The following is a 23582-nucleotide window of genomic DNA, read 5'->3' on the forward strand; positions in this document are numbered from 1 at the left end:
TTTTTTTATATTGATTTTGCTTGGAAAGAAAAATAGAAAACTATCACTTCATTGAAATATTCTTACAATCCTCTATATTTATTTATTTTTGAAAAAAAATAAAAATTGTACTAACAAATATTGAAAAATTATTATATCCAAAACGGAGAGGATGAAGGGGTCGTTTGGAAGGATACATTAGAAAAAAATAATACGTACATTGATTTTATGTATTACTAATACTTTTGTTATACACTTTTTATTGGTGTATACTTAATAAATGTATTAGTTATATACACTCTATTTGGTATTATGATATATATATAACTAATAAATGATAAACCATAGTATAAACATTTTAGCATTTAGATATAGAGGGTTCAAATTAATAACTTATCGTACGTATAGTTTAAATGAAACGTAAAGTTTAGTTTTGTGCGCTGCATATATTCCATGCATCTCCTCCATTATAATGTGCAAACCACAATCAATCTAAGTTTTGATCATTGACGGAGGGAAAAAAGTCTGCTCATTAATTTATCCATATTTTCCGTTATAAATTCATTCGGGAAAAGCCTTTGTCGGCGTTCATGATTTGTATTAAGAAATTTACTGAAGGTATATAAATAATTTATTCAGAATTCTATAATTACTTTATTTTTTAATATAAGAATCCATTAATTTAAAATTTTAGATTTAAGATTTACGTCAGAAAATCATGATAACACTATGTCATAAAGCTTTTTATTGATGAAAAGGCGGTATGCAGGACATTTTGTTTGATGGTGGTACCAAAACTCATTTTACGGACCAAGTTAATATCTTCGACTTGGTACCTCCAAGTTCTCCAACCAACCTGGTTGCTTATGGTGCAATTTAACGTACGGTTGTCAGTTTAACCATCGCCTTTCACATACAGTATATGTTTTTATTTCTATATAATGATTTCACTGTTGGAGTAGTTTTACCAAACCTTATCTTTAAGAATAAAATCACAAAAGTAGTTATAATGTTATAAGCTGATAAAAACAAGATAAACAATTCACCAACTCTAGTGAAGCCTCAACTCTAACCAAGGAACTAAAGATTCTCTACTTTTTTTTTTTTTTGGTGGGCAAAGATTCTCTACTTAAATTAACTAGATGATGTCAATTAAGAGGGTAAAATATCGCTCTCTGTTTTCTATAAAAACAACTTGAAATCAACAATTTTACTTTTTATTTTTAATTCATTCTCCTTTAATAAATATCTTGAGTTTTAGCTTTTGGTATGAAAATTTTGATTCTTTATTTTTAATGAGCCTTTTCTATACAAATTTTAATTAATTGAGCTAACATTTTTCTGGTATCTAATGCTTAAACAAAAAGAAAAAGTGTAAGCATATATGATTTGAAATAGCAAACATCCAATACTCCCTCTCTCGCATTTTACATCACGTTTTTTGTTCATGTACCAGATAATTTTTTATTCGATTACAATTTCTCTACCCATTCTTAAATTCTTTTAATACAACAAATTGTAATTCTTCCATTTTATTTGACGGATTTATCAGTTGGAGAGTCAAAGAGGTTTGTAAAGATCACAGTTTTCAATAAGTATTTTTAATATCTTGAATTATCAACTATTTTGACTCATATATAATATTTTTTTATATATAGTTTTCTAACATATAAATTTGATTTTTAAAAGTTCGAAAACTACATGTTCTAATTCAAATAAATAGAGGAGTAATTGTGAGTACTTCTGTTCATAGTATTCTGCCAGTTTTTTTACTGAAAACTAAGTTAATGTGTTAAAGCCGCATCAAAGTACTCTTTCTGTTTTGAGACTATAAGAATAGTTTTAAATTACAATAATTGTTGGAATACTGACCCCCAAATTTACCTAAGGAGCATGTATATTCTATCTGTTTCTTTGCGGATTACAACAAATATTATTTGCTTTACTTCTACTTAAGAGATGGTCCATGCATGTCAAGACAAATATTATTTTTGACTGCACAAATAGATTTGACCAAAAAAATCATTTTCTCTTTATTCCCAATTTATGTAGAACGGTTAGAATTTTGAGATTTAAATTTTTAAACTTTGATCATGAATTGGAACATTTAAACTTTAAGTTTTTTAAAATAAAATTTATATATTTGAAAACTTAAAAAGCACTATAGATTACAATAACAAACAACATAAAATAATTAAAAGATATATAAAAACATTTCGATTAAAAAAAACTCAATTGACTCTCAAAATTCCAATTACATCGTATAAATTGGGACGGAGGAGAGTTTAATTTAAGACTCTTTTCTTGATCATAAGGGGTATTAAGTAGAAGTAAAGCAAATAACAAAGGGAAGTAGGCAACAAATTAACCTCTTAAATTCGTCTGCAAGCAAAATAGTCTTTTTTTTTTTGTCTTAACGTCGTTTCAATTGCTGGCCGTGACAAGGAACTCGATCTTAGTGTAATAGCCAAGCTATACTGCTGAATATAAATGAAAAAATGGATGCTAAAATTAAAAGCAAAGATGATCAGTTAATGCCAAACACAGAGAAAAAAATGAGTCCTGGAATAGTTGATATACGAAGAAGTAGTAGTATAGCATTTTCATGGGAAGATTCACCTGGCGTATCTAAATATTTCATGCGACACCAAAATTTCTCTTCCTCTAATTATCATTTCAACGGCGAAAAGATTCCGCCACCTCCTCCGTGTGCAGCCTTTCGGCCTCCAATAATTGGGAAAAGCTCTTCGCTACGTGATGACCCTTTTATTACAGCGTTAATTGAGTGCACAAAAAGTACTACTCTCGGAAATAGCAAAAAGGCTTCTATTGATTATAATGGATCGTCTAAGGGATCAAAGAAGAGCAGCTATTTCTGTATGATCTTTTCGTGCAAGCAGTCTTTAGATGAAGTGAAAGTTGGTAACTTTGTGAAATTATCAAATCTTCCCCCTATTCCTAGACCTAGATCTAGAGGGAGATATAGAGCTTTGAGTATCGTGGACGACGATTGATTTCTATATCAACACTACATTGTGTCATAAGTTAAATGTGATCAATGCATCTTATAATTTCATTTCTATATGCACGTAATTAGATTTATCATGAATTAAGTTGTAATCGTTATGTCCATTTTGCTGATTAATTCTTAGTATATGCATTATTTGTTTTACATTATGGTATATATGTGTAATCGACATCAGGGCTACTTGATGGTGTATTATTTCTTCGCGCTGCAATAATACAACAAACTAACTAAACCAAGAGGAATCATTTCTTTTTCTATTTTAATTTATTTTAGAAAAACAAAAACTATTAACACATAGATACAGGGACCAAAATGCAATAAAATTTAAAGCACAATATTTGCGAATCACCCTCTCGCTCGCGGAGTGCCTCGTGAAATGTTCAGCTTCCGTCAACGAGATGGCCTGTTTCCTTCGCCATTCCTCCTCTCCGAAACCCTAATTTTTTTGAATATTCTGGATTTTCTTGTTGCCCTATAATTGGTGGCGCCGCCCAATTCTAATGGCTACTGCAATAGCCACTCCGGCGGTTATTGTTTGTTCCCGCCGGCGTAAGGATCAAATATTCAGTTACTCAGTATCAATCACCAGGGCTACGTTTTCTTTCGCATTTGTTCCCTTTCACAAGTCGTCTTCTTCTGTAAACCTCTGTTCTTTTCTCGGCAATTTCCGTCAGACCAGCGATGTGAGTTTTTTTTCCTTGCAATTCCAATCAGACATTTATACATGTTATATTTTACACAACTGGTTATGTCTAATTTCTAGATGTTTATTTGGATGATGTTTAATTGACTATAAATATATTGTATTGTTATCTTCTAATTGTTGAATCACTGCGTGTAAACTCAATTTTGAATTGGGAATACTCAAGGTTGAAACAGCAATTTCCACTCTCTGCGATGCAAGAACTAGCTCCAAGCCTCCAAGTTTGGCTTTACATTTTGCTCAACTGTAGTGCTTTCTTCAATTATAATATAATACATATTGCTTGGATTTAGGATCTCCCTTGAGACTAATGTTATTCCAATGACTTACGCCCTAGCGCTTTAACATGGAATGCTGCATTGCTCTTTATTTTATGGAAAACAGCTAGTAGGATTTATACAAGTTTACCAAATGGTGGAGGCACAACGTTGACTAGACATAGATACCTAGAAGTAAAGAGTTGTTCTGGTTCGGGTCTTAAGAACACTCAATCTTTATGGCTTAGTTTCCAGAGATAAAAGAGAATCATCACGTTCTTATTGTTAAAAGAACTTAAAAAAGGGACATGATATAACCTTCAAATATCAAGAATGACATAGCAACTGGGAATCATCATTGCATAAAATCGTAATATGTCGTAAGTTCAAGTTCATTTGTTCATTTATTCTTTTCCTTCTTCCAATAGGAATAATTTACGGTTATTCTAGCTCAACTCAAATATCTTATGTTTGTCCCGAAGAGAAAAGTCTTGAAATAAGAGAAGTGCTAAATGAAATGCTTAAAGAATTGGGTATCATTCAGCAACTCTTTTTCCATGATCTTAAGATTTCTATTCATGTGGTCAATTATATTGAGCTCAAATAACTATCTATCTTTCATGTCATCTCCTCTCTTTTTGATTTCTCATGTTGAATTTAGCTATGCTCTCATTTTTCCATGGTGCTCACTATACAAATCTTCAAAATTATTGACCTTGTTTTCTGAATGTATCATCGAAAATGTGTTTGGACCCGGCACTTTTGTCAAAAGGGAAGATCAAAGTTTTGTTATTCGTCGAAAATTGTGTCTGCTGCATGCCTTGGACAATTCTTTTCTTCCTTTTTGGATGATCACCTAGAAATGCCCCTTTTCTCCCCAACTTGATTTTCCCTTCACTAATAATTGACATTCTCATCGTTTCATAAATCACCAGAGCACAATACATATATCCTTTAGTATGAGTCAAGATTAGAAAGTGATTTGAAATTCAGAAAGGATGAGAAGAGTAGCTATCACTGTTAACTTCTATCTCCTGCTTTATATCGGGAGAAAGCAAAATTTGCAATTCAGGTTTAAAATGCTTGCTTTGACAATTGATTGTTTAAAGGGCATCTGCTTCTGTGCTTTATTGACTTTAGATGTGGGATTATACCCAAGATTATCCAAATTGGCATGATTATTTTATCAGTGATTGCTACATATTTTTTACATGTATGCCTATGTGGAATACTTGCTCTCCCAAGATAATGTGTTGTTTGGGCAGACATTTTTCTTAGATGTTTGGTATCAGAGTTTGCATTATGCCGAAGTCCTAAGTAACCTTACTACTGAGTCACTGTGAAGTTCATAAGGTGTGTGTTATCATATTTGCATACGGTGAATGATGTCCTAATTTTTCTTTTTTCATTGTGAACTTCTGTTGCAAAAATGTTTATTGAAGTTTTTAGTATCCTATGTGAGTTTCTGTTGAAAAAGTGTTTATTGGAGATTGTTTTACTCTCTTTGTTTCGTTTGTATGATGGTGTTGGACTTGACAAAATGTTGAAGATGATAACTTGGCTTCTATAATATATTAGTCTTCGTAAAAAATGTATATCAAGATAATAGTTGAAAAGTTATATTTATGGGAAAAAACACTACATCAAAGATAAGATTTGGATACCAAAATGAATTTTGTTTACCGACAGTTGTGTAGATTAATATTTTTAATTGAATGGATTAAACATTTTGGGACGTCCCATAACAGAAAAAGTGTCATCTACGTTGACACGGATGGAGTATGATTTTTTGTTGGTAGATTTCTGAAATTCATAAAGGCTTATCCTCATATGTAGGTTTATGCCCCACTTCCTTTTTTTTTTTGGTTTAGGTGGAGCTGGTGGATCTAAAATGTGGTTCTGATTAAGTTTATTTAGAGGTCTTCACACTATCATAGTTTGATCATCTAGTGTACATTGTTAAATTAGATGTTGTATTAGCATCTTGTTTGTTGGTGACAGACGCCTCATCGTTAGGATAATAGACCAAAAGATTTAAGCTGATAAAAATATATCCGACTTTACAAGGATAGTGTATAAGAGGATACGTAACGTAATTAGGTCTACACTTAAATGTCCTCACACCCGCCCCAAAGCAACCAAAGGTTTACATTTTATACTGCCTATTTTCTATTGTTACTGGGACCATATATCCTTATTTTAAAAAAAATAAAAATTCTCATTAGTTTACTCCTGCTGTTGCATTACATGAATAAGATACTTCAAGGCTTTTCAAATTAAGTGTCTGCGAAGTCTAAACATGCATATTCGTCTATAAGGAAATGTGACAAGGTGCTTGAAGTTTATTGAGATTTCTCTCATGATTTGTGTGGCCCTTCCCTCTTTTTTACCTAAGGTAACAAATAAAGGCAAACTGCAAATGGAAAATTATGTTCTACAAATGAGTTTTGCTGACGGAAATGGCCTTTGATCTATTGTTATACAATCCCTCATTTTAATGTTGCCAGCATCACTTTCAAGGACTAGAAAACAGGTTTAATTTCCAGCAGCAGTTGCATTATAAAGAAAATTGGTTTTCTGATCCTTTTTTTATATCAGGAATTGCTGACAAGCTTCAGTGCTAGAGGTTCTCAGTTTCTATGTCCTGTATCTTGTGAAGTGGACGGTCTCAAAGAGGGAGATGCCAAGAAACAAAGGCTAGCATATGCCATTAAAGTGAAATCGGATGAATCAACCAATATGCATGTATTAAATATCCAAAATTCAGTCTCATCTGAACGGAGGAAGATGTTGAAAATGGAAAGAAATCCCAAGCGTCTCAACAATAGTGCATCACAGAGGAACAAAATTGAATATTACCAGGTCATCCAATATCCTCTGAAAACTGAGTCTACTATGGAGAATATATTACGTCATAATACTTTGGTTTTTGTTGTTCACAAAGATGCTGACAAGAAGAGCATAAGGGCTGCTGTAAAGAAGCTGTTTAAGATTGAAATGAAGAAAGTAAATACATCAATCATGCCTGACGGGACGAAGAAAGCATATGTTATGCTGACACCAAATTATAGTGCACTAGATGTGGCAAAAAAAATCAAAGCCATTTAAAAGTTGATTCTCCGTCTTCCTTCCCTTGCCATGACAATCTGGTGGCTATATAAGGTGCGGGAGTTGGAAACTAGAAGCTTATGATTTATATGTGATCTTATGTTGAAATTTTCTCTAGTCTTTATAGGTACAATTTTGTAGTTTCAGCTTAATTTTGACCGCTCTCTGGGAAGTAAGTGTTCAATCATTGTGGTTTTTGGCTAAATGTTCCTGTATGAATGTACGGCTTGGTTCAACACCTTCTTCATTTCTCCCCAAATATTGGGAAAAACTTAATCTGTGTAAAATCATTATGCTTTCAAGCTTTACATTGAAATACTTGATAACAGTAGGATCGGCTTATAATCATTTCCCAATTTCTGTTTGTGCTGTAGGTTTGTAACGTTGACGACATGGAGCCATTCTCAATTGGACTGATGTTTTTTTCTTTTAATTCACTGCAAATGCAATAATGCAGAGATTAGTTGGGAATAGATAGTGACATATTGCAGACATTTCCTAGTTCCTACCAACTACTGACAAAAGTGCACGGCACAGTAAGTCCTTCGGCTCCTTATCCTAATTTTATCATTTTCCCAAAGGTCTCTCACTGATTCTGCTTTATGAAAAATGATCATCCCTGGGTCCTGGTGGATATAGCTTGGATGATAGCCCTCTTAGCAAGGGCACAATACAATTCTTCCTTCTCATTTTTTTTGTTTTCCTTTTTCCTTGCTGGATAAGGGAAAAAAAGAACAAGTGGAGCCCCAGCTTATGATACTCTGTTTCCTTATAATTCTATAACCAGCACTACCAGCTACATATAAAGATAAGCACTAATTTCCAACAAGCCCTTGGTTTTGCAAAAGTAGTATGTAATCCTATGAGTGGAGTTTGAGGAGGGTGGTGGGTTACTCCCACCTTATGAAGGTAGAAATGTTGTTATCACATCCAATCATTAAAAACGTTTTAAGGATAATTTTGGAATATTATAGAAACATGATTATCTCAACCCAATCTTGTTAAAAAAAAAAAAGTAAAGACTATTTCAAATTACAAAAGAAGGTAATACTACAAAACCAAGTATAATTAAGAGTACTTTATGGTAGTTATTTTCAGTATAAACGCGGATATTATAGGTTCTCTCTTGTTTGCACGTTTTATATGTGGATGATTAGTTACTCAAATCCAATCTTAGTAGACGTTCTTCATAAACTAATATCTTCCCAAATTTGAAAACTACTTCCACTTGTAAACTCAATATTCTTGAGTGGAAAATTTGGATGCCAGACTTATATACGTACTTCTCAAAATATTAATATGATGGGATTCCTCTCTAGTTGGAAAAATAAAGCTAACCATGAAAAATAGTAAGTACGAATTACAAATACTTATGCCTTTCTCTCATCTTAATTAACTTAGAGGTGAAGTAAGGAAGCAAATATGTTATTTTTATTAAAAAAGCATGCACACTTCGAAACCCTTAATTGGTACTCTTACATTTTTTCTTTATGAGGAAGTGACCTACCAGTTACTTTAAATTAATTAAATTTTAATAGAGAAGACTACCCTAAAATCTTTGACAACATAGTATTCTAAATAATGTAATTAAACTTCTCCATATCACGATCTTTGGTTGTTCACCTGTCTATTCTATTTGCATCACTTGATTTCGACAATAATTACTTTACTATACTAATAATCTTACCCCACCAAGAGTGAATTAAAGAAAAGGATGTTAACTAAAAAAAATAAAAAGAATTTGGTGGCAACTAAACTAGTAAGGTGTTCTAGAAATATGTCCGTATTTTTATCAGCGGGGAAATTTGTTCTTTACACTTGTTAGTAGTAATATTTTGCAAATATTTTTGTTGACCAAAATAAAATTACAGCCATTTAATTGTGACAAAAGCAGTAGTTTAGGTAAATGTTAGTCAATTCTAATTTTAGGGAATTTCATAAATAGCAAAGAGTTTAACTTAATAAGTCTCCTTAGCTACAATTGCCTAATTCTCCATAGCAGTTTCTTTTGCTATGGATATTTCCGTTTATATAATTCACTTGTCAATATACAAACATGGTAAGTATATACAAATTCTGTATTTATACATTTAGAAATTTCAAAATTTATATAAATCAAATGTATTAACAAATGTATCAACAACATAATTAATTATATACAAGCTAGGGTAAACATATATAAATTTTGTATTTATAAAACTAGAAATTGAATTATACAAATTCTGAATATATATAGTTACGAGCGAATTATACAAACGTGGTCCACGTAAATATAGTTATAAAGTAATTTCTTCAAACTATAGCTATGTTAGCATACTTTTGATATAATGATGTTAAAATATACATATTAGGATACGTCATTTATACCCTGGATATAAATATCAACCTTGCAAATTGATCAATATTAAATCCGATATATTGATCTAAGGATCGACAAAAAAAATATAAAGTGGAAGTAAAATATAAAAAGACAAACATAACTATTATTTATGTTTTAACGGAGATGCTTTTCAAATCATTCACCCTTTCAAAAGGAAAGGAAACAGAAAAATAAATGAAGAAAAAGAAACAAGTTTTACTTGTTCAAACAAACTTTTCTTTAATCGCTTTAATTCTTTATCCATGGTGGTTTATTAGTTTTGTACATTTACGTGGGGAATATCCGTGGCACCTAACATAAAATATTCACTCAACTTGCGCACTAGAAAATTAAATTGTGTTTATTGTTATAAATAGATCCACACTACTTTTGGTGAAAGGGAAAATGAAAATGGGGATGACATATGCAACTTTTTTGTTATGGGTTTAATGGATTAGGTTTCAATTCAGATAAAAACTTCACGGGTCAAATGCATAAAAGCAAAAAAAAAAAGTGGTCCAGGAGATATTTTTTTTGGACTGCAGTTATCCTAATCTGATCTATTAAAACTTGTCTAATAAAAAAAGTTTAATTGATAATCTAGAGGTTTTTTTATTTATTAAAGAAATAACAGTTAAGTGTGATCTTGAACAAGAAATAACATGAATGAGCTCGCACTGCCAATCCAAATAAAAGATGAGGGTTGTGGTCAATGATGAAGCCAAAATTTTTATATAGTGGAATTACAATATATAGATTAAAAAGAACACACATAAAAAATAGGAGTCGTCACTGGTTTCAGTAGAATGATTATGTAAAACTTGTTGAATCATGACATCCTTTACACGAGTTGAGAATAAATGAAGAAATATCATTAATGAAGTTAGAAATATTGTCAATGAGGATTTAGAAAATTGACCCTAATTTATCTTAAACGAAAGCATAATATTGGTATTATCATTTCCATCAAGAGTGTGAGAGAAAGATGGATGAAAGGAGAAGAGAACATTTTGTCATGGCTGAAGAATTGAAGCAATTTTCTCTTATGGCGCCATATCTAGAAAGGCACATGCAATTCACCTATATTTGCTTGATGTTAAATATTCTTACAAAGTAATTCATCATGGAAATCATGAAATTTTATGATTCTAATTAAGAGCAAGATGTTTAGAATTTATCTTAATCCGTTAATTAGGATTACATCTAAAATCATGAGGTTATAGCTATACAAGTACATAACGACGTCATGTCGTCATCTGTATATCTTGATTATTACTATAATATAAAGCTTCCATCTGCTTTCGTACTTGATCCAAATACCCCCAAAGTTTAGTAAAGGAAAAGAGCATAAATATACATCATATATTGAAAGCAACATATTCCCCGTCCTTTGGTTAATAATTTATTTTTGTCAAGACACAATTATATATTCTCTCCTTTTTTATTTGTTGATATTCCTGCATGCGTGTAGATAGATGCATGTGAACATAAATTAAATCGGATGGTAAAGTGAACCATCAACAATCAGTTAGTGTATTAACCTAGCTAAGAAATAAAGAATTCTCTTTAAGCGCGGTTCCATTTGGTGAGACGCCACTTAATTAATCAGCATTATTCCTGATTAAGTCTAATAATCAAATCACGGAGATAATTAATACTCTTAATGACCGTTGGATTAGCGCCAATGACGACAAATGTTACGTACGGGGTCCGCCATTTAGAGATTGAAAAGTCATGAAAAAACAATTATGGCAATGAACGTACTAGCAATATAATACTTACTAAACGGTAGAAAGGCAAAAAGAAAATAGTTCCATTTAACTAATAAGCCAAACATTGCACGATTGTGTCATTTACACCATAATGATAGCCTGGTTTTGCTTAAAATAAAACCACCATTTGGTCCCAACCTCAAAGCTCCTAGCTAGTAGCTACATTACATATTACTATATCTCTTTACCACTATTATACGCACCTTTTAATTTAATTTACAAGAAATAGAGAGTGAGAGAGAGAAAATCCTCTTGTGACTTCATTTCATCTGATAGTTATATAGTGGTGCTAATTAGAGGAAGAAACACGTTTAATGATGATTTATTATAGGTCCAAGTGATTAATTAATGAGGTCTTTGTTCCATATTATTGCATGCCCATGCAGAATAATAATTAAATTGCTGCTCAAGTTGCCGGGTGATCAATATTTGACGTATACCCTCAAGTCTTTGCCGAAGGATAGCCGATTCGGTCCTGACCCGCTCGTTCTCACACTGGACCACTTGGCACTGGTGAGTAATTAACCGTAACCGGTTCATTATTTCCCGGTTCCCTACTTTAAGCCGGTTCGCTTGGTTCCGCAGGTTCTCCAGATGCTTTTGCTTTCGCATGCGGGACCGCCTCGCTGATTCCCGGTTCGATACCATACGTCGACGCTTCCTCTCATCTATGTCACGGTTCGACGTCGTGCGCTGCCGCTTCCTCTCGTCAGGACAGCGGTTCGTGTTATTATTATTGTTATTATTCCGGTTCGGGTCATCTGAACCGGAACTAGAGTGAACAGAATTCGGTTTGGAGTCATCAGAACCTGAATCGGAGTTTAAAATAACCGGTTCAGGGGGTGGGGATTCCTTGGGTGAAACAACCGGTTCTTCTTCTTCCACTTCTTGTGGGAATAGAAAAGCCGGTTCGATACATTCCCAAGGAGTGAACCCGCCATCAAAAGCCGGAAATAAATAGGGAAAAAGTCCATCAGCGGACAGAGTAGTGGCCGGAAAAGTGGACAACATGGCCGGAAAATCGCTTCTAAAGGGGGGTGGGTAATTAGGAGGAGAAAAGGGAAGTAGTAAGGTCAGGAGTGTAGTATTTATTGACAAACGGAAAGGAGTAGGGTATGTTCCCACCAGGGATATTTTTGTAATTCGACAAAACTTTTGAGTCAGGTGGCAATAGTGCGTGGGGTCCATTTAGTTGGCTTTTAAAAGTAGATTTTTTTGTGACATAAGCTTGGGTTGGGGTGGGATGGGACCCAACAATTCAGCTTAGTCACGAAGGAAAAGAAGTGGGGACACAGTTTGCCTACGTGTCGTATTTGGTTTGAGCTGAGCGTGTGAGGAGCCAATAATTTGAAAAGGTGCTTACGTGGAAGCACGTTCTTAGCTCGGTTCCGGCTTTGCTGATGAGCTGAAATTGATACCGTTGAATCTAAATTTACGTGATATTATTTAATTCGATATCAAATTTAAGAAAGAATAACATTTTAAAATTTAGTAGATAGTCGTAGACCTTGGAATTTGTGTGAATATAACTCGTTTTAATAAAGATAAAAAAAAAAAAATTTAAAATTAAATAATTTCTAATTTTAAAAAGATGATAATGTACATCTTTTAATTAAAAAAAAAGTAATATTCTAGGTAAATTGAGAGTTTTTAAGAGAGTGATGGACTCTCTGGCAATTATGTTTATCCAGTGTTAATACTACGAAGAAGCGAAGTACTTGATATGTGCTTAGGTCATCATTTGTTTTTCCTCAAGATTAATTGTTACTTGCAATACTTAGGGGACGATGTTATTATATAGTTTTGAATTTATCTGAATTTAATGGATCGTGATTAATAATTGGAAAATACAAATGATTTAGTATTTAAAAGTTTAAAAGTTAAACCCATAAATTTTAATCCTAAATCCGTATTTGCTTACGGAACTAGTAGTATATAATAAACACACTAAAATGGTGTTGAGTGCTGACATTACTAGCAAGTGCAAAAATATCACTAGTCTGTTGTTTGGACCACAAATAACATAGTGGAGATAGAGGAATGAATAACATTTTTGAAAGTGCCCTCATCTCCATTTATTAGTAGTCAACTTGATTTTTTCTATCTGCTGTAATTAAAAACAACATATTATATTATATTATAAACTCTTTGACCTTATCTATTTTATGGTGTGCGCAACTGTGGATGCGTGATAAAATCTCACTGGACTACTGTAGTCTGTAGGTAATAAAAACAAAAACAAAAAAAAACAGTAATAATGTGTAGGGCTTGTGCGTAACGCCTTATCCCAATCGTTATTATTGCGTCCTTGTTTTTTCGAGGCTTTGATGGAAGGACTTAGTAACTAATACTGTTCTTGTTGGCAATTATTTATGATAAAATAAAATAAAATTATGACAACTCCTTTATAGAGCCTGAATTACTTTATATATTGTCATGAATTTGACAAATTGTGCACCTATGATATGAACCTGTAATGGGAGGACTCATGATTAGGTCAAAGACTTTTAGGGCAGTTTGGCTATGCGATATAGAATTATGATATGATATTATAATATGGAATTATGAGATAAAATTGAAGTTTTGTTTGAACATGTGATATAAATTTTTTGTGTTGTATATTTTCTCATAAACATAAAAACTTCATAAGTTGTAAAACTATTAAAATAGCTCCAATTGTTTATTCAATCTTATCAAATAAATAAAAATTTATAAAATCGCATTATAACAAAGCTATATGTTCTCCACTTAATTAATTATTTCATCTAACTTTAATTGATCAAACTTTAATTCAATAACATAAATTGTAGTGTACTAGTCTTTAATATAATTCTCTCACATAGTACAGACAATCTTCTCACGTTGAACTTGCATTTCTCTATCATATGACCGAGAAGACAAACCAACATTGTTACTTTGAGCCATTTGTTGGTTCAATCTTTTCAGTGCATTAATTTCATGCTAAAATCAAACATATTGGAAGTAGTGATTATCAAACATACATCATCAATTTTGTCCTTTTTCATATTAAATTGCTTTAAACATTTTCATATGTAGTCGAAAGAGAAGTTTTTTTTTTTATGAAAAAACAAAACAATATTACTCCCTCTGTTTGTATTTATATTCACCAAATCAATTCTTACTTTATCATTTATATTCACCAAATTGAAAGCAATAATAAATTTTATGTTGGTGATTATAATAAATTTTAAAAAGTAATGATGTGATTATTAATTTGATTTACATATGAAATAAATGTTTAGTAAATATAATGTGGGTTGTTTTCACAAAATATAAATATGTGGGTCAACTTTTGTATTTAAAAAATCTCAAATCATGATATAGAATTTTCATATCATGATTTTTGGAGAATATGATATTTCATCTCATGATTTCAAATCAGGAGATGAAATCTACGTGAAATCGCATGTCCAAACGCTGATTCCATCTCAAATCGTAATATAATATCGCATGGCCAAACACGTACTAAACTTATAATGTTATAGTTTCACTTCTCTACTCTTCAATAACTTTGGCACCATCCTATTCAAACCGTCATATATATGTTGATTGAGGAGATCCCAAAGATACAAACTTAACTTAAATCATACCTCGATTGAAATGTTTTTGTAATAATAAATATAACAATGTAATAAATACGCATATCATTGCACTCTTAATATATATATATATGCAATAAAACTTTAACTCTTTCAATATATTTATGATTTTAAGTCAACTTCTTATTGTTAAATTATAGTTAATTAGTACAGATTCTAAATTTAATTTTTTATTTAATTAGTAAAGTAGTATAATTTATTGTAAATTATGGGGGGGGGGGGGGGGGAGGGGGGAGAGAGTTTATGATTGTTTCCCTTTTGCACAATAATGAATTAATAAAGAACCTGCATATATTCAATTCAATTATTCTTAACACGTCATTGTCTTTAGAGGCATCATTAACAATTGGGCCGATTCTCGGAATATAACGAAAAACCAACATGTTTTTGTCTTTCAATTTCATCTTCATATAATAAGATATTAATTGCACCTATTTTTCTAAAGTCCAAGTCTAAACAAAGACTAGCTAACATTAGGGAACGCTCCAAATATGAAATCCAAAACAATTTCTTTTTCAAAAATCAATAATTAAGGAGAGGGAATCCATTTAATATTCCTGAGGCTGACATTCAAAGCTCTTTTTTTGTCCTCAATCACATATTACAACACGTATATAAAATAAAAAGCAATTAATTTCTTTAATTTGGTTCCATTAAACAGACTGCCTCCAAAGTCAAGGGAACTTTATTCTTTAATAGGACATGAAATGGACTTCAGGGTATGAAGAACAGACACGTACTTTGTCTACTACTTCATCATGATAAGGTTTTAATTCTTTTGTTTTGTTCCATCTCTTATTTTGATGTTTCTAAAATATTCTGTCACTTTCACTTTGGAAATTCCTTATTTATGCACCAAAAGAGCATCGCACATCTGGTCGCACCAAAAAGGATTGGATACGTATATAACTCTTCTATCGTATAATTTCCTAGTACTACCAGCATTAGAAAAATATGGAATTGATCACTAAGAAATTTATCTGTAATTCTTTACTAACATGTTGCAAAGAGCTCCTAGCTAATTAGATTTTCATTTTCGTAAAATTCATCGCTAATCCTTAGCTAAATGGGATTAACATGAGATTTTTGTTGTTTAGTAAAAAAAAAATCGTAGCTGACTCCTTATTTCGCGGGGTTAATATCTCAAATGATCACTCAGCTTTCGAATTTATTTTAAAAAGTCATTAAACTTTGTTTTGTATCAATAAAATCACTCAACTTAAATCCTTGTATCCATAAAATCATTCAACTGAATTTCTCATTAAATAAAATTTGTCATGACAAAATAAATTATTTTTTATTTCTAAAATTGAATAATATTAACTCCTAAAATAAATAAATAAAATAAAATATGTTTTGCGGATTAACTTAAATGTTCATATATGAAATTATTCTCATTTTTCAGTTGTCTATGATGTTGCAAAATCTATTTTATTTGAATTTCGCAAATAAAGAGCTTCATATCTTTTGAATATTTGTATAGCGGTATGATTCACAACAATCCTTTGCTAACCACTAGGCGATTTTAATCCTGTTAAAAAATGGGGATAACATAGCGTAAGGTTTTCTAGACGTTATGTTATTTAGAATACATATTTTAGTTAATCCAGAGGGGATGTGGCTCCTGTCCAGTGCCTTTACCATCCAGTTGGTCTAGTCCCTCTTTAATCTGTTGTCATTTGTCATATAATGATCTAAGGGTCAATAATTATTTAATCAAAACAATCTCTTAAATCATGGTTAAGCTACATTATCTTTTTTAATTTCTTTTTGTTTCATATTAACTACATGTATATAGGAGAGGAAAATCATGTAATTTCCATCACAAACCCAATTTCTTTCAAACTAAAAACTCCATTATTTTCATATTATTTAATAACTCTTCCTAGATTTCTCTATACATTCAACTTCTTAATAAAATTGAAGTGTATTACAATGGCCACAAGAAATTTCTAAAGCTAAATAATATTATTGTTCTTGTTTCTCACTATCAGACGGTTAAGAGAGAGCAAGAGATTTCTTCGATTATTATATAGGTGTTCGTTAATATGAGATGAAAAACTATATAGTAACTTAGTTTTTCTCAGTTAACCAAGAGCAGGAAATTATTGTTTCTCAACTACTAAGTGCAAATAGCTTATGCCCATTTACTCTCAACTACTGTAGCTTAACCATAGTTTAAGAGGTTGTTTTGATTAAATAATTATTGACCCTTAGATCATTATGTGACAAATGGCAGCAGATTATAGGGGGACTGGACCAACTGGATGGTAAAGACATTGAACATGGGCCGAATACAGTTAGAGGTGTGCTAATAAACCTAATTAATGAGTACTATATTTTATTTTGGGGTGAGAAAGGAAAGAGAGGGTCAACAGTTGCCAAGGAGAAGCAACTATTAAATTAAATTATTTATTTAAAAGTTAATATCTTAAAAGATCATTTAATTTTGAGAATAAAAAATAATTTATTTCATCATGTTAAAATTTCGTTAATGATAAATTTACATGAATGATTTTTTTGATACAAAAGTCTAAGTTGAGTGATTTTATTAATACAAAACAAAATTTATTTTTTCTAAATAAATTCTCAAAATTGAGTAGTCTTTTGAGTTATTAAATCTTATTTCGTGTAGTGTGTAATATATACGGAACTATATAGTCATTAATTATCCTCCAGCGTTACCTTGAGAAAGTACGTTAAACGGCTCCAATATCTATAGGAGATTTTATTATTTTTTAAGGAAACAATCAAATGGCTAAAAGGTTGACAATTCTATCACAAGTTCAGATATCATTAATAATCACTTAATCAGGTTAACTAACGTAAATCTCAGAAGCTCAATTTAATATCACTGACTAGGTTAAGTATGTGAGTAATTAAGAAGGGAAAAAATTGAAATCCAAAAGTGGACATGAAAGCTCAGGTGCACTAAAAAGAGCTATATATATATATATATATATATATTTTGGACATGAAAGCTCAGGTGCACTAAAAAGCATATTAAAATATTAATGGGAAGGACATAATAAAGCATCACATAGACAATGAAACTTAATTAGCTAAGTATGCCGACTTTATAAGATATGATCAGAAGAAGGTAGTTGCTACAATATGACATACAGAAAAAGTGTATGGCAAGTAATTAGCGGCCGGCTGTGAAAGCAAGCTCTTGTATATTATATTGTTAGTTAAATTACAAAGTGTTACCAAACCCTCTGTCCGGTGTTTGCCATAATTTTTTATTTTTTTTGAGTAACCGTTTGAATGTCTTTGGATTTGGATGATCTAGTTTAATTTACAAAATAGTCAGCAAATTAAATGTATAATATTTATGCATATTTCTATATATAATATACATAATCAGTACATAAATTTTATATTATATTGGAGAATTGACTTGTATATAGCCGTCATTCACTCAATTAATTAAACTTCTAATAGTCGACAGATGCATAATATATGTATAATATTTGTATAATTGTGTATAATTATTATATTATTTATGTATATCGACGAAAAGAATAAACAATAAATTTGTCCGCCTATTTGTATGAACATCTATACGGATAAATAAGTTTGATCAAACTATACGTGTTAATAAATTTTTCAAAATTTTATTCTTTTTCAAAAAATGATGTTTATATTTTAAAAAATATATAATTATGACAAAAAATTTGTTTATAATCATATAAATACATATGACTTATCGTAGATCATAATTGATTATTGATTAATTCTTTCTTCTTTAGAATTTTGTTTATCGAAATGAAATATGTATCACATCAAAGTAGAATGAGGGGAGTATAATAAAAAGGCAAAGATAGAGTATTGGAGTATCGCTTTTTTTTTTTAGGAGAAAGTTGATGCATGTGGGTTTGAAAATCAAAGAGAGTGCATGGGCGGCTGTTAATTAGGAGTTCACTTTAGACCAAGCATGTTCTACACATGCACTATTCTGGAAAAAAAAAAGCTGGCACTACTTTAAATTGAAAGACCTCTTCTAACTACAATATATACCTTTCTTCAGACAATCAATAACAAAACTACTCTCATCTGCTTAATTCTTTGTAGAAACTTCTTCTCTTTGCTAACACTGCACCTTCTTCAGTTTTAACGTGTGTCATGCAATAAGGAATAAAAAGATATGAAGCTAAGATTGTGTTTGACTACGTTTTTTATTATAATCTGAAAAAGAAGAAGAAGTTAAGTAGCAAAGATTTTTGAAAATTTTGTGGTCTTAAACTAAAAATACGGTATTTTAATCTTATAGTCTTAAATATGCTATGTAGAAAGTTTGAATTAAAGAATTGTCATATATATTCTCATTTTAATGGACTGAAAAAAATAAATTGAAACGGAAAGAATAATATTTAATAGTTGAAGTTGTATTTGGACGTATGTATTTCAATCAAAATGTGAAGGGAAAAAACACGCTTTGCAGCTAGTTGGATGAATTTTAGTCAATGTAAAACTCTTCAAAGGAATTGTATAAAAGTGAAAAGAAACTAACCAATCAATTAACTTATCCAATCTCTCACACCCAGACGGCTGGCTGATATTCAGTTGAATTAAATTAGTTTCAAAAAAGACACTTGCGTCAAAGGGTTAATTAGTTCAAATGACCTTAAAAAATAGCCTCTTCTTTAGAAAATTCGCTACGCAAAAGTTTTGTTGCACAATTGACATAAATTAATTTTACCTATAAGACAAAACTAAATATTTCAACATAGTAAACTTGACCAACTAATCACAAGTTTTGTCATATAAGCAAATGTTAAACTTATTATAGATGGGCAATCTAAGCTATTTGGCTATTCCCCTCGATTTTTTTTAATTTTTTTTTTATAAATTGAAGACAAAAATTTGAAACGAGACACCTTTGGAAACACGAAGTGTCTTTTCCTATGCGTCAAAAGCCATTATTCTCGAATTAAAACTCTTGTACAAAAGATTCACTATTGGATTTCCTTTACAGATATATAATTTTTCTTTTTCTAAGGAGTACGTACTAGATATTCCATTTAAACATGATTTCAGTCCTTAAATCTTATACGTGGTTTGCTTTCTTTTATTTGATGTTGAATAAAAGGTAATGCATGTACTATTTGTTGCTTTCTAGTAATTTAGATTAGAGACTTAGCTTGTTGTGTATCTTTATGTCTTCTTTACTATTGGTCCCAACTTCCTAATCCAATTAAATCGTAGCAAAGCACCATTAATTCAACATTTAGAAAAGTTTATAGCTAGGTCTTAGCAAAGCACCATATCTTAACAATAAAAAGCTTCTCTCCAAGTTGATTTGGTATATTGCACCCACACATTCTTCTTTTTTAGATGTTTAATGAAGGACGATATATAGGACGTTCACACTAGTCTCAAATCTCAATAAGTGATAATATCCTAATAGATATTAGATTATTAAGTAATTAAGCTCGTAATTAGGTTTATCTAGACGGTCTGACTTAAATCAATCAAATCCATGTATATATCTGCCGACTTAAATTAGCTAATACTATTTATTTTACATTTGGACCAAATTTTCCTGAATTTTGAACTTAATCCAAATTTTAAATGCACTTCACCAAGAAAAGTAAAATGTCTAATAGATTCAAAATTCAGCATAAATAAAAAACACTTGGTTTTTCTTTCCATCTGTTTTATTCTTGGTGGGCAAAGTTACTTGATACCTGTTATTGGTAGGAGGTGGCAGGTATCCTGTAGAATTAGTCGAGGTACACGAAAGTTGACCTTGACACCACAATCATAAAAACAAATTAAATTGAGATGTCTATAAACCATTTAAGTAACTGAAATTAATCATTCAACGCTCTGTACATATACAACACATGATAAGAATTATAATACTTACTCTAATTAAACAACGTACATATAAATCCTCGCCAAATATTCTTAACTAAGGTAAACATCTAAAAAGATTCCCAAGCTGCATCAAATAAGAACATTATTCGACGTTATTGTATATTGGCCGTGAATAGAGGTGGAATCGAGCGGATAACAATATATAGATATATTTTACCCATTTTGCCAACCCTAGCAGTGTATGTTATAATAAATTCCATTAACCTTGATCATGTTCATGTTCTTCTTCCTGGGTAAATAATGGAATAGCAATATTTTTGAGCTGCCCAACATTAACCTCAGTGATCATCAATGTACAACTCTCTCCTACATCATCGGAATCATGTTTAGTATCAATATAAACGCACGAACAACGTTCCAATGATACAAAAAATGCCGCGGCGACTCCGCTAATAAGCCGAGTCGCAACGCCATCAACCCTCTTGGAGACCACTGTCCCACAACGTTTGATTGATTTTTCTGGCTCTTCTCTTGGTGTAACCATCGAACTTTTTTGACACCAAAGAAGGTCCACGCCACACGTAGGCGCTTTCTTCATTCTAATTGTAATTTTAAATTTGTTGTAAAATGATCAATTGAGGTTTTACAATTTTTTACGCTAAGCTTTTTATAATCAAGTAGAATTTAAGTATATGATTATTGGCGTGCCATTAGGATATTATTTACTTCCTCATGTAAACAACACCAAGAATTTCTTCTCATCAAAGTGTCATGATTTAAATTGTGCAGGCCTGTGTGTTTATTACGACTCAAAATATCATTAGGGGTGATTAAATGTATATACTTATATCAATAATTTATTAAACCATCCGTAATTTATCATAGAGTCACTCAACTAACAATTTTTATTTCAGAAAGTCATGCAACTTTGTTTTATAACACAAAAATCACTCAAATAATGATAATTATCTTAAAATGCCGCTCAACTTTAGTTTGTTTTGTAATAGAAAATTCACTCAACTATCACTACTTCACATACAAAGTCATGATATTTCCGATAGATATTGCTGACGAAGAAATTTTTAAAGTTATTTTGAAAAAATAAATCTCTTTATTTTAGTTAACTCATTGCTTAATTAGTTGTGTTAAATGAGAGATAAAAAATTGTGCAACTCTTTTCTTTTAGGTCAGGTAATAAGTATGATAATTAGATGCACTTTCTACAGGAAATTAACTATCGTATTGATCAAATTAGAAGAAGAAAAGAAGAATGTTTTTAGGGGTAACTGGTAATTAAGGGATAACCTATGGGATGAAGTAAATTAAAGACGAGAACTATCAAATACTCCAAGTCTCAAAAGTTGATGAGACCAAACCAATATTCTTTTGTCTGATTAAACATGGAATTTGTAATCCACAAGATATTTAGCACAATTGTCGAAAGATGTAATTCGAATTACAGTATTTCATATGCTTCTGTTGTCTGATTGAACTTTGATATATACAACAAATATATATGTATAAAATTTTAATAAGCGTTTTTTTTTACAAAAAAATAAATAAATACTTTTGATATAATAGATTTTATCATGAATATTTATCCCATAAATCTATATCATAAATATAACAATAATCTGACTTTGCAACAAATTACATTTATACTATAAAAATACATGGTATATTTTACCAACATAATAATTTATACCATGGTTGGACATCTTGTAATTAAGATGGTTTAGGGACTAATTTGAAATCAGAACATTGGCTTACTAATTGCAAGTCACAACTGATCAACTTAAATACCAACACACTAGCAAAATGATATTTCCATCCTATTATATTCTTTTAACTTTTTCTAGAAATATTACAATTTCGTAATATGTTTGGTTTCTACATTACATTGCATTATTCAAGTATATATCAAGCATATACGATGTGAGTAATATCCGCAAGAAACAATTGATGCTAAATGTGGTGGATGATATAAATTCACTGAATCTTGATTTTGTTTTTCCAGAACTTGGCCAAATAATTTCACAATCGTTAATTTATCATAATGTTTAAAGTGGAGAAATCTTTAGCTCGAAAATATAAGCCGGCTACAATTCCTATTACAAACCGAATAGGGAGCCTGTTGGTGATATCTCTCTCAGCAACATCAACGTATCACTTGAGATAGTTCAATGGTTATAATTAAACTGTCGTATATAATCCACAATTCTGACAAACCAAATTAACCCAATAAATAACAAATTATTTGAAGTATTCAAATATTTTGAAATTAATGGGGACCAGATTTGTATATAGATTACTGAGGGTGGGAATAATAAAATAACAATTCAAACTATCAAAGGTCTCCTTTTTAGTCCACAATAGTTAATCATCACATTTTGTGAATAATTACTATTAATCGTCATGCAACATATGATTTTAAGTGTTCATATATACATCAAGGATCGCGCCTCCCCTCATTTCTACTTTAATTAATGGATCATCAAAGATTTTATAATGACATGGGCCTAATATAATCCATTTTTCATAATTTTTATTTTTGCTTGCATATGCATGTGAATTCTGACTACAGTTTTTATGTAGCGTGACAGTAAAGGAGCTTTTCCTTACCAGTTCCATTTGAGAAAATACTGATAAAAGGGGAGTAGTTGAATAAGTTTTTTTTGCTTACTTTATTATTTATATATAAATATTTTAAAATTTTATAAATTAATATTATTATATTATATTCAAAATAATTTAACAGTTGATTTAAAACTATTTTAATAGGTTATTAGCTAGCAAAATTGGTAAACCCCCCCCCCCCCCCACCTCAAACAAAAAAATAAAAAATTTAAAAATTACTTTTGAAAAATGTTTCAAATTCTTTGATTTATTTTTATCTCACCCAACCCCTACCATCTCTACCCTACCTCCAAAAA

The 23582-nt window shown here is 30.9% G+C and overlaps 2 protein-coding genes across 2 annotated transcripts; one reads left to right on the forward strand and one right to left on the reverse strand.

The window, feature by feature from the left end:
* Positions 1-3379: 3379 nt before the first annotated feature.
* On the forward strand, positions 3380-7423 carry LOC125822217 (60S ribosomal protein L23A-like). Its single transcript, XM_049501598.1, has 2 exons — positions 3380-3690; positions 6566-7423. The coding sequence occupies exons 1-2, from the start codon at positions 3508-3510 to the stop codon at positions 7073-7075; spliced, it is 693 nt and encodes a 230-aa protein (XP_049357555.1). The 5' UTR covers positions 3380-3507; the 3' UTR covers positions 7076-7423.
* A 3832-nt stretch (positions 7424-11255) lies between these two features.
* On the reverse strand, positions 11256-12302 carry LOC125822229 (basic leucine zipper 34). The gene has a single exon (XM_049501609.1). The coding sequence runs from the start codon at positions 12215-12217 to the stop codon at positions 11552-11554; it is 666 nt and encodes a 221-aa protein (XP_049357566.1). The 5' UTR covers positions 12218-12302; the 3' UTR covers positions 11256-11551.
* Between the last annotated feature and the right edge of the window lie 11280 nt (positions 12303-23582).

Source organism: Solanum verrucosum, unplaced genomic scaffold, assembly GCF_900185275.1.
Source record: "Solanum verrucosum unplaced genomic scaffold, falcon-dt-bn FXZP01000103.1, whole genome shotgun sequence".
NCBI classification, from domain to species: domain Eukaryota; kingdom Viridiplantae; phylum Streptophyta; class Magnoliopsida; order Solanales; family Solanaceae; genus Solanum; species Solanum verrucosum.

Excerpts from the sequence above, each read along its gene's own strand:
- LOC125822217 (XM_049501598.1), top strand. The coding sequence starts at position 3,508 with ATGGCTACTGCAATAGCCACTCCGGCGGTTATTGTTTGTTCCCGCCGG. Across the intron at positions 3,691-6,565 it reads ATTTCCGTCAGACCAGCGAT|GAATTGCTGACAAGCTTCAG; the intron begins GTGAGTTTTTTT and ends TTTTTATATCAG.
- LOC125822229 (XM_049501609.1), bottom strand. The coding sequence starts at position 12,217 with ATGTTGTCCACTTTTCCGGCCACTACTCTGTCCGCTGATGGACTTTTT.